The 16553-nt window shown below is 42.0% G+C and overlaps 1 protein-coding gene across 1 annotated transcript; it reads right to left on the reverse strand.

Moving 5' to 3' along the window:
• Nucleotides 1-220: 220 nt before the first annotated feature.
• LOC308676109 (CD82 antigen-like) lies at nt 221-16152 on the reverse strand. The gene is made up of 9 exons (XM_081341837.1): nt 16088-16152; nt 12580-12655; nt 12337-12409; nt 9607-9731; nt 7685-7759; nt 5616-5720; nt 4010-4195; nt 1310-1393; nt 221-816 (listed from the first exon to the last, which is right to left on the reverse strand). The coding sequence occupies exons 2-9, from the start codon at nt 12643-12645 to the stop codon at nt 385-387; spliced, it is 1146 nt and encodes a 381-aa protein (XP_081197963.1). The 5' UTR covers nt 12646-12655; nt 16088-16152; the 3' UTR covers nt 221-384.
• Nucleotides 16153-16553: the final 401 nt, after the last annotated feature.

The raw sequence follows: 16553 nt of genomic DNA on the forward strand, positions 1-16553 counted from the left end.
TAAGCCGCCCTGAGTCTTCGGAGAAGGGTGGGATATAAATGGGATTAAAATAAATAAATAAATAAAATTAGCCAATAAACTACAGTTAGAGTAAACGTGATAGCAATAGCAATAGCACTTAGACTTATATACTGCTTCACAGTGCTTTACAGCCTCTCTCAGAGGTTTATGGAGTCAGCATATTGCCCCCAACAATCTGGGTCCTCTTTTTACTGACCTTGGAAGGATGGAAGGCTGACTTAACCTTGAGCCGGTGAGGATCGAACCCCTGACAGTCAGCAGAATTAGCCTGCAATACCGCATTCTAGCCACTGCACCACTATGGCTCCTAAAGACTTGATCCCAAGTCTTTCTGGCCTAAATCACATTTCTAAAATTGCTACTCTACATTATAATCCAGCAGATGTGTCGAGTGCCAGACAGAGGAAATGGACTAGGTGAATTCACAAGGATTGGTATGGGATCTCTCAGAAGCACAACTTTTGCTGAGCACCTTCCCTGCAAATACACAAGCATGACACTAGGATGTTTGGGGATGACAGCAGCTTTCCTGGCCAACACTTGCACCCAAGAAAAATCAGTAGTCCCTGCACTGCACTCATGAGCCACACAGGTCACACAGAAAAGGACATGCACAGAGAAGAAGTAACACATCCTTCCCAACGTAGGAAGACACAAATAACGAGGCACGGCAGAAAGGTGGAAGCATCTATGCACTCCCTTTAGCCACCTGTTAGGGATCTCCTGGGTGTCACCTCTATGCAGGTCCTTGTGTTCTAATGCAGTGACCAGCAACATGCACAGCAGCTGCAGGAACTACAAGAAAGATCCAGGATGAGGAGATAAAGACCTCAATTCTTGATCACGTAATGCACTCACAACCAAGCACATATAAACATTTCAGCTGTCCACCAGCAATGCCTCCTGCTCGGAATGAGTAGATTGGTAGGGAGACTTGATGGCAGAAATATAATGGCACCTTAGCCAGGCAGGAAAAACAAACAAACCCACGTTTGGATCATTCCATCATCAAACAGCAAAGTACTCAGGGAGCTATAGGACTATTGGATGCTTTAAAAAAAATTAGATCTCAAAACAACGCAAATCTGAATTCCATGAAAACAGCATCAAAGAATAAATATTTAGCTTAATATTCCGGAGGATGAAAGGGTGGCCTTTATGGGATTTTATATTGTAATGATTTGGGGAAGTCTCCAAACCTATCAATATTTGCACATCCCTGTTGTTATTTCCACATTTCTATTGGTAGAAAAATAGCTGTACCCAGTCGTCACTGAGGAGTGCTTACCTCTAGGAGAGCAATCCCAAGGCAGATCCCTACAATGCTGATGAGGTTATTGTTCAGCCAGGTTTGGACACTCTCCCTGCAGCCCTGCAAATGGACAAAAATACATTAAAAAGGAAGGAGCATCAGATGGACTTCCAAGGACAACCCTTGTCAGATCACTTATAAGGCACATCTCGCTCACTCCCACATTGCAGCTCAGCAGATATAGCCAAAAAACTCTCTCTCACACACACACAGACACACACACTCAAATCAGGAAAGAACACCTCACCTTTGTTTTCTGTGTTCTGACCCTAGCCTTGCCTTTGCTAGTCCTTTCCTTTACGAATCTCGCTTACTAATGTTCAGAAACACCCATGGCACTCTCCTTCTCCATATCAGGAAGCGTCGAGTCCCACAAATTACTTTTGCAATGTATGAATACCTATTTCCTTTCATCACTCCCGCACCAACTGGCTGCTCGTTTTAAGGACTCAGCAGAAAGAGGCTGAAATCGATACCTCTTATGGCTAAGGGCCTACATGTTTACAAGAGCAACGGTAGCTTGTGTCCATCCAAAGAGATTCACTCCAAGCCCTTTTCCTTAAGGAGGCTGCTTACAAGGCCCGAGATGCAGAGTCTTCTCCGTTGCTTGTTTGGAATAACGTAATCCCGAGATCTGATTAGCCCTACCCTGTTGCGGGCTAGGAGAGGTATAAGACTTGGCTTTCATTATAAGCTAGAACCCCCATTCTGGGCTGTGGCTAGAGGCTTTGTTCTCAGTACTCTTCGTTTCTTTTTAAATAGTATTATTATAATCATGCACAATGGCTTCTCATTTTATCATACCATTTTTGTAGGCAGAAATACATGCTACTCAGAAATAAACACTTACAGTATATCAAATGGATACCCTGCCAACAAAAGTGCATATAGTCAAGGCCATGCATGGTCTTCCCAGTTGCAATGTATGGCTGTGAAAGTTGGACCGTAAGAAAGGCTGAGCGCCAAAGAATGGAGGCCTTTGAACTATGGTGCTGGAGAAGACTCCTGCGAGTCCCTTGGACTGCGAGGCGATCAAACTGGTCAGTCCGAGAGGAGATCAACCCTGACTGCTCTTTAGAAGTCCAGATCCTGAAGTTGAAACTCAAATACTTTGGCCACCTAATGAGAAGGAAGGACTCACTGGAGAAGAGCCTAATGCTGGGAAAGGTTGAGGGCAAGAGAAGAAGGGGATGACAGAGAATGAGGTGGCTGGATGGAGTCACTGAAGCAGTAGGCGTGAGCTTAAATGGACTCCAGAAGATGGTAGAGGACAGGAAGGCCTGGAGGAACGTTGTCCATGGGGTCGCAATGGGTCGGACATGACTTCATAACTAACAACAACAACAACAACAATCAAATGGATATATCAACTATGGTCCCAAAATAGTGTGTAATTCTCTTCTGTACAAATGCTTTTTGCAAGTAGGTTAATTCTATTCTTTCATGGTGGGAAAAAAATAAGAACGAGGTGCAATGGCATGGTGACATGGAAATCAATACATGAAAATAAGTGGATAGGATAGGGGAAAAAATATTTTTTTCATTCTGAACGGTCCTATTTCTGGCTACCATCAAATCAACCACCCGCCTAGAGACTGCCAAACTGGACAAAAGCTGTTATGATGTTCCAGAAATCACTAAAAAACCCCTGGATATTCACCCAGGCCTCGGGACAGGATGGTTGGGGCGGTGGGGTGGGGGTGGGTGTTCCCTTTTAATTTAGCTTAGTTTTGCTGTTCTCGTTTGCCACGTTATCTATGTTTTGTTTATTTGTAAGCCAATCAGTTGACAAGGAGTTGGACAGTCTCAAAATTGGAATCAATCAATCAATATACGGCACCCTGTTTTGGAAGATCTTTTACCGGAAGATCTATTACAGTTCCCCTCAATTTGGCATCTCCCAAATGCATTGGAATAAGCCGTTCCATCTATGCTCTCCTTCCTATGTATTTTTTATTTTTTATTTTACAACCATCTGCCGTACCCAATTGCCTCTTAAGCCATCTCTTTTCAGAAACTAAACAGGAGAACGAACGTGGCAAGCTTAATATTTTGTGCACAAATTCTCCCTCTCTCCCCTATGAGCAAGAACTGGCATCCTTTTCAGACACTGTCTTACGATCACTTCCCTGCCCCCTTTTGAACAACTTTTTTTTTTAATCCCATTTATATCCTGCCCTTCTCCGAAGACTCAGGGCGGCTTACAGTCTAAGAAGCACAAATCAATGTGCTTAACAATAGCCTTCATTCTATGTATATGCCTGCTTATTAGGGCTTTCGGGGGGCCCCAAGCGGCATTATTACAAAGTCAGCTTATTGCCCCCAACAATCTGGGTCCTCATTTTACCTACCTTGGAAGGATGGAAAGCTGAGTCAACCTTGAGCCTGGTGGGACTCGAACCTGCACTAATTGCAGGCAGCTGGTGTTACTTAAGGAGGCATTAGCCCACTGCTCCACCAAGGCTCTGCCTCAACATTCTGGATACAAATACTGGTGGGCACAGAGAATGCTGGCATTCCATGATTTTTTCCCCTAGAGGATCTGGGTCAAGTTTTTTAAAAACTGTTTTATGTCAACAGAGGAATGCAGCCGTGGTCACCACAAGTATCCAAAGGGGCTAGACTGCATTGTGCACCCCCCCCCCCAACCCGAGGAACAATGTGTGGGCTACTCACTCTATTGTTGATTGGCAACTGTCCCTCTGCTTGGCAAAAGAGGGGCGGCTTGGCAGTTGTTCTGTTGTTGGCTGAATGTAGAACAGAGGTGTTACGACAGGAGCATGGAAACTGTTTGTTGGAGGCATTTCTGACTCTGCTATTTTCCATCCAGTCTGTCCAGCCTGTCCAGCCACAGCATTGGAACTAAGACAAAGAGATGGGATTGAAGACAGTGAGAAAGAGAAGATGGTTGGAGAGACAAAAACTTTCCTGTCTGTGTACTGGAATCATCCATTTTAAGAAAATCACTGCTTTTTATCCTGCAACAGAAAAAAAAACTACTAGAGGAAGAGAGTTCCCCAGCACAGGGTTGGCACAACTTTGCTGAAATTAAGCAGATATGAGCTTGGTCCATGCCTAAATGGGAGACTCCATAAAATCTCTTATGCTATGTTTCTCAACCTTGACAACTTGAAGATGTATGGACTTCAACTCCTGGAACTCTTAAAATGAACATGCTGGCTGGGGCATTCTGGGAGTTGAAGTCCACTGATCTTCAAGTCGCCAAGGTTGAGAGCAACTGCTCTTATTTATGCCAACTTGAGCTCCAATACGGAGAAAAGCAGGCTGTATAGCAATAGCACTTAGACTTAGAGCAACAAGGATGATTAGAGTTCTGGAGGCTGAAACATATAAGGAATGGCTGCTGGAATTGGGTATGTCTAGTTAATGAAGAGAAGGACTAGGGGTGACATGATAGCAGTGTCCCAATATCTCAGGGGCTGCCACAAAGAAGAGGGAGTCAAGCTATTCTCCAAAGCGCCCGAAGGCAGGAGAAGAAGCAACGGGTGGAAACTAATCAAGGAGAGAAGCAACCTAGAATTAAGGAGAAACTTCCTGACAGTTAGAACAATTAACCAGTGGAACAACCTGCCTCTAGAAGCGGTGAATGCTCCAACACTGGAAGTTTTTAAGAAGAGACTGGACAGCCATTTGTCGGAGATGGTATAGGGTTTCCTGCCTGAGCAGGGGGTTGGACTAGATGACCTCCAAGGTCCCTTCCAACTTTATGATTATGATTATATATTGCTTTACGGTGCTTTATAGCCCTCTCTAAGCGGTTTACACAGTCACCATATTGCCCCCAACAACCTGAGTCCTCGGAAGGATGGAAGGCTGAGTCAACCTTGAACCGGTGAGGACTGAACTCCTGGCAGGGAGCTGAATTAGCCTGTAATGCTGCATTTTAACCATTGTACCACCACAGCATTACTTATATATGCAATCAATATTAGTAAATATGGCATCATAGCCATACCTGATGAACGAACTAAGTTCAGTTGTAGGTTGACTGTATTATGGCTGTACTCATCCAACATGGCTTTCACCCTGTCAATCAACCAGAATTTTTTAAAATTCACATATCGTGACTTTCAAGCCGTATGGCTACCTCCACCCAGCACACCAGGCACACCAAATCTAAACAAACCACCTTATGGCTTAGCATGTTATGTGAGTCACCCTACATACAGCCAAGTATGTCCCCAAAGAATCACATCAATGGAGGTAAAGGATGGAAAAACTAACATTACTGTTACAGTGACATGACAGGAAGCCAGCTGACCTGCTCTTGCACAAAATCCCAGCTGTCACCATGATCTGAAAGGGATGCGTTTGTTCCATAACCTGTAATGATGGTTTTGACGTGCCCAGCCACTGTCGAACTGATCTGCATGTGGGAGGAATAGCAAACCTGGTTAGGCTCTTTATATCATATGTAAAAACAAAGGTGCATCTAGCAGTGACAGATCAACATCCTGTTTTCTCTGGAGTCCTCCCAGGGTGGAGAAAAAGAGACAAGTCTTCCTTGACAGATGAGGCTTGGTTCAAAGCCAGAAAAGCAGGTGCCCATTTCTTTCAAAAAACAAACAAACCAGGAATAAAATCTGGATTACATTTACAGGCAGTCCTCGACTTACGAACACAATTGAGCCCAAATGGTCTGTTGCTAAGCGAGAGATTTGTTCAGTGGGTTTTGCTCCATTTTGCGACCTTTCTTACCCCAGTGGCTAAGCAAATCGCTGCAGGGGTTGAATTAGTAACATTGTTGCTAAGGGAATCCAGCTTCCCCATTGACCTTGCTTGTCAGAAGGTCGCAAAAGGGGACCGACCACCTGTCCCTGGGACACTGCAACCGTCATAAATATGAGTCAATTGCAAAGTGCCTGAATTTTGATCATGTGACCCTGGGGATGCTGCAACGGTTGTTATAGTTGTATGGAAAATGGTCATGAGTCATTTTTTCCGTGCCGTTGTAACTTTGAACAGTCACTAAATGAACTGTTGTAAGTCAAGGACTACCTTTATTTGGAGTAGAATGGGAGGTTCTGCCCAAACTCTACTCTCAGTGGACAAAAGTTCAAACCAAAGAGGATGCGAAGTTTATTTACGGCTAACTTTGGCTGTACATCACATTTACTCCTGGAGAGAATATATATATTCTCTGTGGCAGGGTATATAAAAGAGTGAGAGAAAAGATATATCTATCTATATCTATATCTATATCTATATCTATATCTATATCTATATCTATATCTATATCTATATCTATCTATATCTATATCTATATCTATATCTATATCTATATCTATATCTATATCTATATCTATATCTATCTATCTATCTATCTATCTATCTATCTATCTATCTATCTATCTATCTATCTATCTATCTATCTATCTAATCTCTTTTCTCTCACTCTTTTATATACCCTGCCACACATCTTCTCTTATGCCACCCCACATCTGTGAGTCACTAAGAGAAAGACACAGAAATATCGAGTCTAAATTGATTCTTCTCTTTCACAGGCCCTAGTCATCCCTCCCCCACCCATTTTTTTTGGTTCTGGGCAGAGAAAGAGAGAAAGGGAAAGGGAAAAAGAAAAAAAGAGAAAGGATTTAGTCTAGCTCCGTGGTGGCGAACCTATGGCACGTGTGCCATGTGTGGCATGCAGAGCCCTCTCTGTGGGCACACACGCCATCGCCCCAGTCCAAGGCCTTCAGCTGGGTTTTATAAAACCTTTTCGCTTTAGGCCTCCGCTGCCGTGTGCAAAAAAAAAAAGGTTCAATCAATCAGTTTCAACTTCTCATGGGAAAAAAAGATCTTGCAAAGTTGGAATTGATTGATTGAACTTTTTAGTCCCACCCAGTCTGCCGTTACCACCACAACCACACCCACCCAATTGGCCACACCCACCCAATAGACCACGCCCACCCAGCACCCGACAAAACGTAAGTGGGTTTTGGGTTGCATTTTGGGCGCTCGATCTCTAAAAGGTTCGCCATCACTGGTCTAGCTAGTAAAGTTGCAAAATGGTGGAACACAGTATTATATTTCAGATCACATTACAGGATCACACTGTTTTCTCCCCAGGAATTCTTGTAAATGGAAAACCAGGATATGCAAGTAGTGAGCTAGTTTAGAAATACCTTTCTCTCCAGATGCTTTATTACAAATCTCTTTTGGTCCAGCAAATCTTTTATTTATTTTGGTGGGTTTTAACATCTAGATTTAACCATTCTGGGTTTGCGGACCAGTTTTGGCGGTGGTGGAGAGGGAAAGGTTCTGCACGCTCGCCCGCCACTTGCACGGCCCAGTTTTGAATCAGCCCTTCTGATTTACAACACTGCTTACCGTGTTGCTGTGTGTCTGTATCAAGATTGCAATGGTGACTTGACCCACAAACAGGAGCAACAGGAAGGCAAAGTACTATTGATGGAGAGAGGAAAGGCCAACAAAATCACTCAATGTCACCATGGTATCAATTATTCATTCATTCATTCATTCATTCATTCATTCATTCATTCATTCATTCACATGAACGTTTCTTCAGGTTTCTTACAAACAAGCACGCTAAATTTATTTTTAATCTGCATTTCTGCCTATATCTGATAAGCATTATTAAAATTCAGACACATGCTATACCCGACCTCCAAGTAATCGCCATTAAAAAAAAATCTAGCAGCTGTCATTAAAAACTGAAAACCACTGCTGTAAACATTGAAACCTCATCTGCAGCTAAATCACAAGGTACTGAATATATCACGGCAAAGGGAAAATACCACACAGCCTAATTACCTTTCTGCATTTCCCACTACAAAAGCCTCTTGGGAAATTACCACATCATGAAGTATACAGGTTCTCCTGCCTTTATTCTGCTGTGTTATTAAAAGGTACCCAACCGGATTTCTACCCGTGTGTAGAGGGATCCCCTGAGCCACTCATTAACTAGAATGCTGTGCCATCGTTTTATCAATATATCAGTCTTATATTAAAGATGAAATGTCCACATACAGTATTCATGAATTCTTGTAATTCAGGGGTGTCAAACTCAATTTCATTGAGGGCCACATCAGCATTGCGGTTGCCCTCAAGGGGCCGGGTGGGTATGGCCAGGGTGGGCGTGGCCTACTGGGTGGGCGTGGCTAGAGTGCGTATGGCCTACTGGGTGGGCATGGCCAGCTCTACATCGTTTGCATCAAGGGTGCCTATGGGGGCCTGGGCAGGAGCGGGACAGATCTGAGGGTCTCTGGCAGAAGGAGGGTCTCTGGGCCAGGGCCAAGGTAGTGGGGGCCATTCCCTCACTGTTTCCAGGATGGGTTCGCGAGCCACATAAAACCACTTCGCGGGCCGGATCCGGGCCCCGGGCCTTGTGTTTGACATGTCTGTTGTAATTGAAGTGTCAGCACAGTTACACCTATCCTCCAAATAAAGTACATCAGCTTTTTCTGTTGTTTTATAGAGTGATGATTCCAACAGAATAGATTTTTTTTGTAGTTCGGCGTTGAACGTGGGGTCCTTGTTACTGTCTGATTTTGGTAGTTTTCTTGGAGACGTTTCATTACCAAATTAGGTAACATCATCAGTATTAGTCATGGATGAAGTTACTTAGTTTGGCAATGAAACATTTGCAAGAAAACGACCATGCTCAGAGAGCACCAAGTGACCCCACAGTAAAGATTATTCACAGTCTTTCAAGTGCAGGAATTCCTCGCTTTCATGTTACTTCACTGTCTTAGCCTGAAGATCCAGTTTCCAGAAAAAATCTTAGTTTCCAGAATTTGTTGCTTTAATCCAGGAATTGGCAACTTTTTCTCACCCTAAACTCTATCCCACACGTCTGCATCACATGGTTAAAATATTCTTCTCAAATTGCCCACCAAATTTCTTAGAACTTAAATGTTTCATCTCAAAACTTCAGAAGGTTTTTGTCTTCCTGAAAAGATCACCAAAATCTTTCAAAACTTGTTCCATTTGGTGAAGTATTTATAGTGCTTTTTTAATAATAATAATAATAATAATAATAATAAAATAATAATAAAATAATAATAAAATAATAATAATAATAATAATAATAATAATAATAATAATAATAATAATAATAATAATAATAATAATAATAATAATAATAATAATAATAATAATAATTTAAGAGGAGCATCATTTTGCATACAGGAGCAACATGATGTTCCTACCTGACTGAACCCAATAAATGTTATTTCCCAATCTTAGACAACACCAGAACAGAGGCCCACAGCTTCTACCCAGCTACTTACAAATCCTAGCATACACTTGATTTCCTTGAGAGAGCCCAAGCATCCAAGAAATCCCAATAACATTGTTAGGATGCCCACACCCGAGAAAATGTAGGACCATATTTTGAGAGCATAATATGAGGATCCTGTGAAGGAAGGAAGGAAGAGATCAGAACAATCAAGAACTGAAAAGGTACAAATGAGAGAAAAGAAGTCAATAATAATAAGCAGTCTCTAATCTTTCCTTGTTCCTCAGCTGACATAAATGTTTGGAAGAACCAAGCCTGGTTTACTGGGCCTACGTCCAAAGAAGCATAAGGCTTTTGAAAAAGAGCTACATCGTCCTTGACTTACAACCATTCGCTTAGAGACTATTCTTTGCACTTACAACTGCTGCAGCATTGTGACAGTCATGTGATTGTGATTCAGATGCTTGGCAACTGACATGTACAGGTGAAACGCGAAAAATTAGAATATCGTGCAAAAGTTCATTTATTTCAGTAATGCAACTTAAAAGGGGAAACTAATATATGAGATAGACTCATTACATGCAAAGCAAGATAGTTCAAGCCGTGATTTGTCATAATTGTGATGATTATGGCGTACAGCTCATGAAAACCCCAAATCCACAATCTCAGAAAATTAGAATATTACATGCAATCAATAAAACAAGGAGTGTACATAGAACTATATCGGACCTCTGAAAAGTATAAGCATGCATATGTACTCAGTACTTGGTTTGGGCCCCTTTTGCAGCAATTAGTGCCTCAATGCGGCGTGGCATGGAAGCTATCAGCCTATGGCACTGATGCTTCAATAGCAGCCTTCAGCTCTTCTGCATTGTTCGGTCTCATGTCTCTCATCTTTCTCTTGGCAATGCCCCATAGATTCTCTATGGGGTTCAGGTCAGGTGAATTTGCTGGCCAATCAAGCACAGTAATCTCACGGTCACCAAAACCAGGTTTTGGTGCTTTTGGCAGTGTGGGCAGGTGCCAAGTCCCGCTGGAAAATGAAGGAAGCATGAAGTGCTCCAAAATCTCCTGGTAGACGGCTGCGTTGACCCTGGACTTAATGAAGCACAATGGACCAACTCCAGCAGATGACATGGCTCCCCAAATCAACACAGACTGCAGAAACTTCACACTGGACTTCAAGCATCTTGCAGTGTGTGCCTCTCCATTCTTCCTCCAGACTCTGGGTCCTTGGTTTCCAAATGAGATGCAAAAGTTGCTCTCATCAGAAAAGAGGACTTTGGACCACTGAGCAACAGACCAGGTCTGTTTTTCTTTAGCCCAGGTAAGACGCTTCTGACGTTGTTTGTTGTTCATGAGCGGCTTGACAAAAGGAATACAACATTTGAAGCCCATGTCCAGGATCCGTCTGTGTGTGGTGCCTCTTGATGCACTGACTCCAGCCTCAGTCCACTCCTTGTGAAAGTCCCCAACACTGTTGAATGGCCTTTTCCTGACAATCCTCTCCAGGCTGCGGTCATCCCTGCTGCTTGTGCACCTTTTTCTTCCACACTTTTCCCTTCCACATAACTTTCTATTAATGTGCTTTGATACAGCACTTGGGGAACATCCAACTTCTTTTGCAATTACCTTTTGAGGCTTTCCCTCCTTATGGAGGGTGTCAGTGATGGTTTTCTGCACAACTGCTAGGTCAGCAGTCTTCCCCATGATTGTGATTCCTACTGAACCAGACTGAGAGACCATTTAAAGGCTCAGGAACCCTTTGCAGGTGTTATGGCTTAATTAGCTGATTAGAGTGGGACACTTTTTGAGCCTAGAATATTGCACCTTTTCACAATATTCTAATTTTCTGAGATTGTGGATTTGGGGTTTTCATGAGCTGTACGCCATAATCATCACAATTATGACAAATCACGGCTTGAACTATCGTGCTTTGCATGTAATGAGTCTATCTCATATATTAGTTTCCCCTTTTAAGTTGCATTACTGAAATAAATGAACTTTTGCACGATATTCTAATTTTTCGAGTTTCACCTGTATTTACAACAGTTGCACCATCCTGCCAGCTTATGACAAGCAAAGTCAATGGGGAAGCTGGCAAGGAAGGCTGGAAAATGGAGATCACACATCTCACTTAACAAGCAAGATAGTGTGTGTGTGCAGGTGGAATGGAAATTCTTTTAGAAACTTTGATGTTATATATGTCGATGGCAGCAAGAATACGTTATGCACAAAAATGGAAGGACACTTTGATTCTCACAATGGATGAATGGCTGCAAAAACTGATGCAGTAAACAGAGATGGCTAAATTGACTGCCTTCATTAAAGAAAAAAACACACGATTACTTTTGTTTCTACTTGGAAACCACTTCTGCTTGAGGTGGAAAAAAAATGAAAATTTGATTTTGGGTTTTACCGTTTAGATTTGTTGTTACAGAAGTGGCTAGTTTATACTATTATGTAAAAGTAAAAAGCTGAGGTTTGATGCTATTATCTTATTTTACTGTACCAAAGGGAGTTGGAACACCTTTCCCTTTCCTTCTCCCTCCCCTATTTTCCTAACATTTTCCTTTGTATTTTTGTATTTTATATTATAAACTAATAAAAACCCCCGAGGACGATAGTTCATTTAATGACGATGGCAAAAAAGGTCATAAAATCAGGTGTGGTCCCATGACTGCACCACTTGACAATGAATTTTTCCAGTCCCAATTATAATCATAAGTTCTCTACGCTATTTAGAGAAGGAGGCCCGTCTCTGAGAGAGATGGAAACTTACCAAGTGTGGAAGCAAAATTATTTTGATCAAAAAGTATCCATAAGCCAAAGCCGAAGACCAGACTTCCAAGGATCTGAAGAAGGGGGAAGAGATTTTTGGTTTGATTGTTTTAAAAAGTATACATCTACATATAGTAGCCGTTCTTTCCTCTTTTCCCACCCTGCATAAACACAGCTTCATGAACTAGCTGGAAATCATAATTCTCTAGCTGGCTATCCAACTGGCCCCCAGCCATGTACTCACAAAAAAGAAAAGGTTGAAGAGAAAGAGGAAGTATTTTGTAACACTGAGACATCCTTTGTGAGACATTATCTTCTTCCTGTTGGAGGGAGAAAAAAAACCATTGAGTTTTATTCTGTGTTAGCTGAGACCCATTCCCCTTCCAAGCTCCATCTACATCAGTATAGGCCAGGGGTAGGCAACCTGGGCTCTTTTATGACTTGTGGACTTCAACTCCCAGAATTCCTGAGCCAGCATGGCTCAGGAATTCTGGGAGTTGAAGTCCACGAGTCATAAAAGAGCCAAGGTTGTCTACCCCTGGTATAGGCAATATCCAGAACATCTCCTGAGGGACTTTATTAAAAAAAGAGGAAGGATTCTAAAAATTGGAGTCTAGGCTTTTACAGGTAGTCCTTGACTTATGATCACAATTGAGCCTGAAATTTATGTTGCTAAGTGAAAGAGTTGTTAAATGAATTTTGGCTTATTTTATGACCTTTTTGTCACAATTGTTAAGTGAATCATTGCCATTTGTTAAGTTAGTAACATGGTTGTTAAGTGAATCTGGCTTTCCCATTGACTTTGCTTGTCAGAAGGTCGCAAAAGGTGATCGCTGCAACTGTCATAAATATGAGTCAGTTGCCAAGCATCTGAATTTTGATCATGTGACCATGGGGATACTGCAAGAGTCATAACTGTGGAAAACAGTCAGTCACTTTTTTTCAGCGCCGTTGTAAGTTTGAACGGTCACTAAAGCAACCGTTGTAAGTTGAGAACTACCTGTATTGTAACCTCGTAATCTGCAGGGTGAGAGCACAGCAATGGCCCACTTGGTTCCAGAGAACTAGAAGCTAGCTCCAAGATTCCAGAAATTATTTGAAAAAGGTAAGAAAATATTATTCACTGACAAGGAAGACACAGTTTGTTGGTAATAACAATGACAGTTGCCAGCTGTTTCCAAATGATTAACAGGTCCCACCCTTAAGTTGAATCTTGAAGGGTTTTTTCAACTAGACATTGTGGCTGTATCTTTGAAAACAGCTCAAGGTGCAGCAATGACAGAACATGGCTGTACACGAATGTTTCTCAAACTTGGCAATTTTAAACTCTCTGGACTTTAACTCCCAGAATTCCCCAACCAGGCAACATCTTAAAATTGCCAGGTTCAAGAAATCTGAGGTATATCAAGTTGCTCCTGAAGAATACATGTTGTTCTTCCTTCTGCCGATGGGTCAGGAGTTTCCACAGAATTGGTCAATACAAGCCAAAGGGTAACAGAAACTGATCAAAACCTTTTTTTATATATATTGTGCACATGATATAAAAAAGAGGAAGGGCTCTTATTTTGACTTTCTCTCTCTCTCTCTCTCTCACACACACACACACCCATATCCTTAGGATGCCCCTGAAAATTCATGACAACTGAAACATGGGCATTGCCCAACCTCTGAAATAAGTCATTTCACAGACATTAAATTATATTTAGAGACATATCACAGCATTCCTCAACCTGACATCTTCCAGGCCTGTTAGACTTCAACTCTCATAATTTTCCATTTTATTAATTTATTAATAAAAGTTAATCCATTTTTTTCTTCAAGGCTGAAGATTTCTTTTCTTCTCCAGTTCTTCTCTTCCAACACATTAGCCGGGTATCCGAGTGATGAAAGCTGCCCTAGAAATGTAACTATACTGTACAGACCTTCCCGTGTTCATCAACAGGGTTCTATATACTAAGAGCAAAATCAAACTCTGATTTTGCACATGGATGTGTGTAAGCATAAGGAGAGGAAAATACTAGAAGCTTGTAGAACCCCAAGGTCTATTGAAATACCAAACCAAAACAGTATGAAAACAAGATTTTATTTTTTTAAAAGAGTGGGAGAAATAAATACAAACCAAACCAATGAGATCTGAGCACATTGAGAGTCCATAATAGGAGGGAAGTTGGGGTGATTGGGAAAAACTGGATGGGAATTGCCGGAGTAACATCAGGAGAATGCTATTACTTTCATACCCAGAATTTAAGTTTTAGAAAACAGGTGCATAAAAACCACAGGCAGTCAAGATATGGTACTTCAGAAAACTAGGGGAACTTTCATCATAACTTCTGCCTAGAATTTCCCTACCACTGAAAAAGTTTTGTAAGACATCTCAGAGCGAAGCAGAAGAGGAAGCGCTGTGTTTTCAGAGTTAGTGTGTCACTGATTCTCCGAAAGATAGTCACTTCCTAGGGTACTGATGTAAGTGATTCTATCCACCCACCCCCACATTCACAGAAACTCATGAGGTGCCATTTTAGCTTCCTTGCTGATACACATCTAACTTTCCCTCAGAAGAGCTAACAGACTTCATACATTTATTCTCATGCAAGTTGCGCATTTCGCAGAGTATCCCCATTTTAAAAAAGCTAACTACACTATTAAATTGTTATTTCCCTTTCTTCCCCACATTTCTCCCAAAAGATATGGAATAGATATATAGTATTCAGTTCTGTTGCAGATCCCTGCTTGTTACTTTGCATGTGTTCACCACAATTATTTCTGTACTTATACCCTTCAATTTCTAATATAAAACTGAAGACAACCCATATTTAGATTCATAGACATGTCTCTCTGAAAAGATGAGGTGTCTTTTGCCCCACTTTTTCACACCCCAATTCATAAAACATTTCAGACAGTGCTATATTCATTATGCACATGGTGTCTCTGCAGTCTGTGCCACTTATATAACTCCACATAATTATATTAAGTAGCACCAGAAATTGTGTGCGCAATCGTGCTCTCCTACATGCATGTTTAGAAAAAGCATTTGGACTTTCACAAACTAGTTTTCAGTTTCTTGAAAGCCACCTTATTCGGCAATATTCAAGGACACTTATCTCTGGGCTGTCCAAATGCACAAATACACTAACACAACTAAGATGCCTTTTTACAATTTTGTGTGGTTCCATATTCTCAGTCGGCGGAGCATTTTCCTTCCTGTTCCCATCTCTCTCACTCAAAAAACAATTCTCACAACCACCTTTAAAGCACTCAACAACGGCATTCACCTGCCCACCACTCACCTCCTGCTTCACACAACCCTCTACATACAAAAACTTCCCCTCCATGATGCGCAAACATAATGGACTGTAGTCCAAGCAAACGAAAGGTCTCAGGCTGGGAAAGGCAGATTTATTTGACTTAGCTAGCATTAAACCACCATGAATTTATAGCCTGGTCTCAAGAACCTCACTGCGGTCGCTTAAGCTCAACACCCCAAGGTCCCTCTTTTAGCCCTGGCCTACTAAACTCCTCAAACACACACAGACATTACATATCCATCCAAATTCAGACTATGGTTGTGCACTCCTCACAACATGATTCACTCCTTTGTAATCAATGTGTCATTTGAAGGGGGGGAAGGAATCAGCCCTTCCTGCATCAGATCTCCAACAACCCCCTCCCCCCCCGTGCCTTCCTCACCTAAGCTAGAGTTGATCACAACAGCTTTCTCCTTCCCTACAACCCTCTCGCCCATTTGAACTTGCCTTATCAGCCAAACAGCCTTCGCCTCTCTCTCTCTTCTGCTACTATCACAGCGCAAATCGCCTTTTTCTTTTCTTTTTGTCTTCTGATGAGCCAGTTCCAAACTTCATCCATCCCTCCCTCCCTCCCCCAAGGGCGCCTCCGCCTTCCTTTGCCTCTCTCGTTTCTCATTGGTTGCGAGTAATAGCTGGGAGGCGCGGCTCAGTCATGAATAAGTAATAGACTTCAAAGTTCCATCCGCAGGTTTTTTTTCCCGCCCCCGGATTTTTTCTTCTTCTTCTTCTTTTCTGTGTAATTGTTAAGGGTTTTCCATTCATTAGGAAAGCAAAAGTTGTTGTTGTTGGGGGGGCGGGGCGGCAGGGAGTCTGGGATGGTTTCATGACGTTGATTTCCTGCGCCTTCCACACCTGGGTTTAAAAAAAAAACAAAACCCTCCCCAAAGTGGACTTGTAAAAAAAGTTAAAGCTT

Source organism: Vipera berus (assembly GCF_964194415.1).
Source record: "Vipera berus genome assembly, chromosome: W".
In the NCBI taxonomy this organism is placed as follows: Eukaryota; Metazoa; Chordata; class Lepidosauria; order Squamata; family Viperidae; genus Vipera; species Vipera berus.

Excerpts from the sequence above, each read along its gene's own strand:
- LOC308676109 (XM_081341837.1), bottom strand. The coding sequence starts at position 12,645 with ATGTCTCACAAAGGATGTCTCAGTGTTACAAAATACTTCCTCTTTCTC. Across the intron at positions 9,732-12,336 it reads TAATTTTGCTTCCACACTTG|GATCCTCATATTATGCTCTC; the intron begins GTAAGTTTCCAT and ends CTTCCTTCACAG. Across the intron at positions 1,394-4,009 it reads AGTTGCCAATCAACAATAGA|GGCTGCAGGGAGAGTGTCCA; the intron begins GTGAGTAGCCCA and ends GTCCATTTGCAG.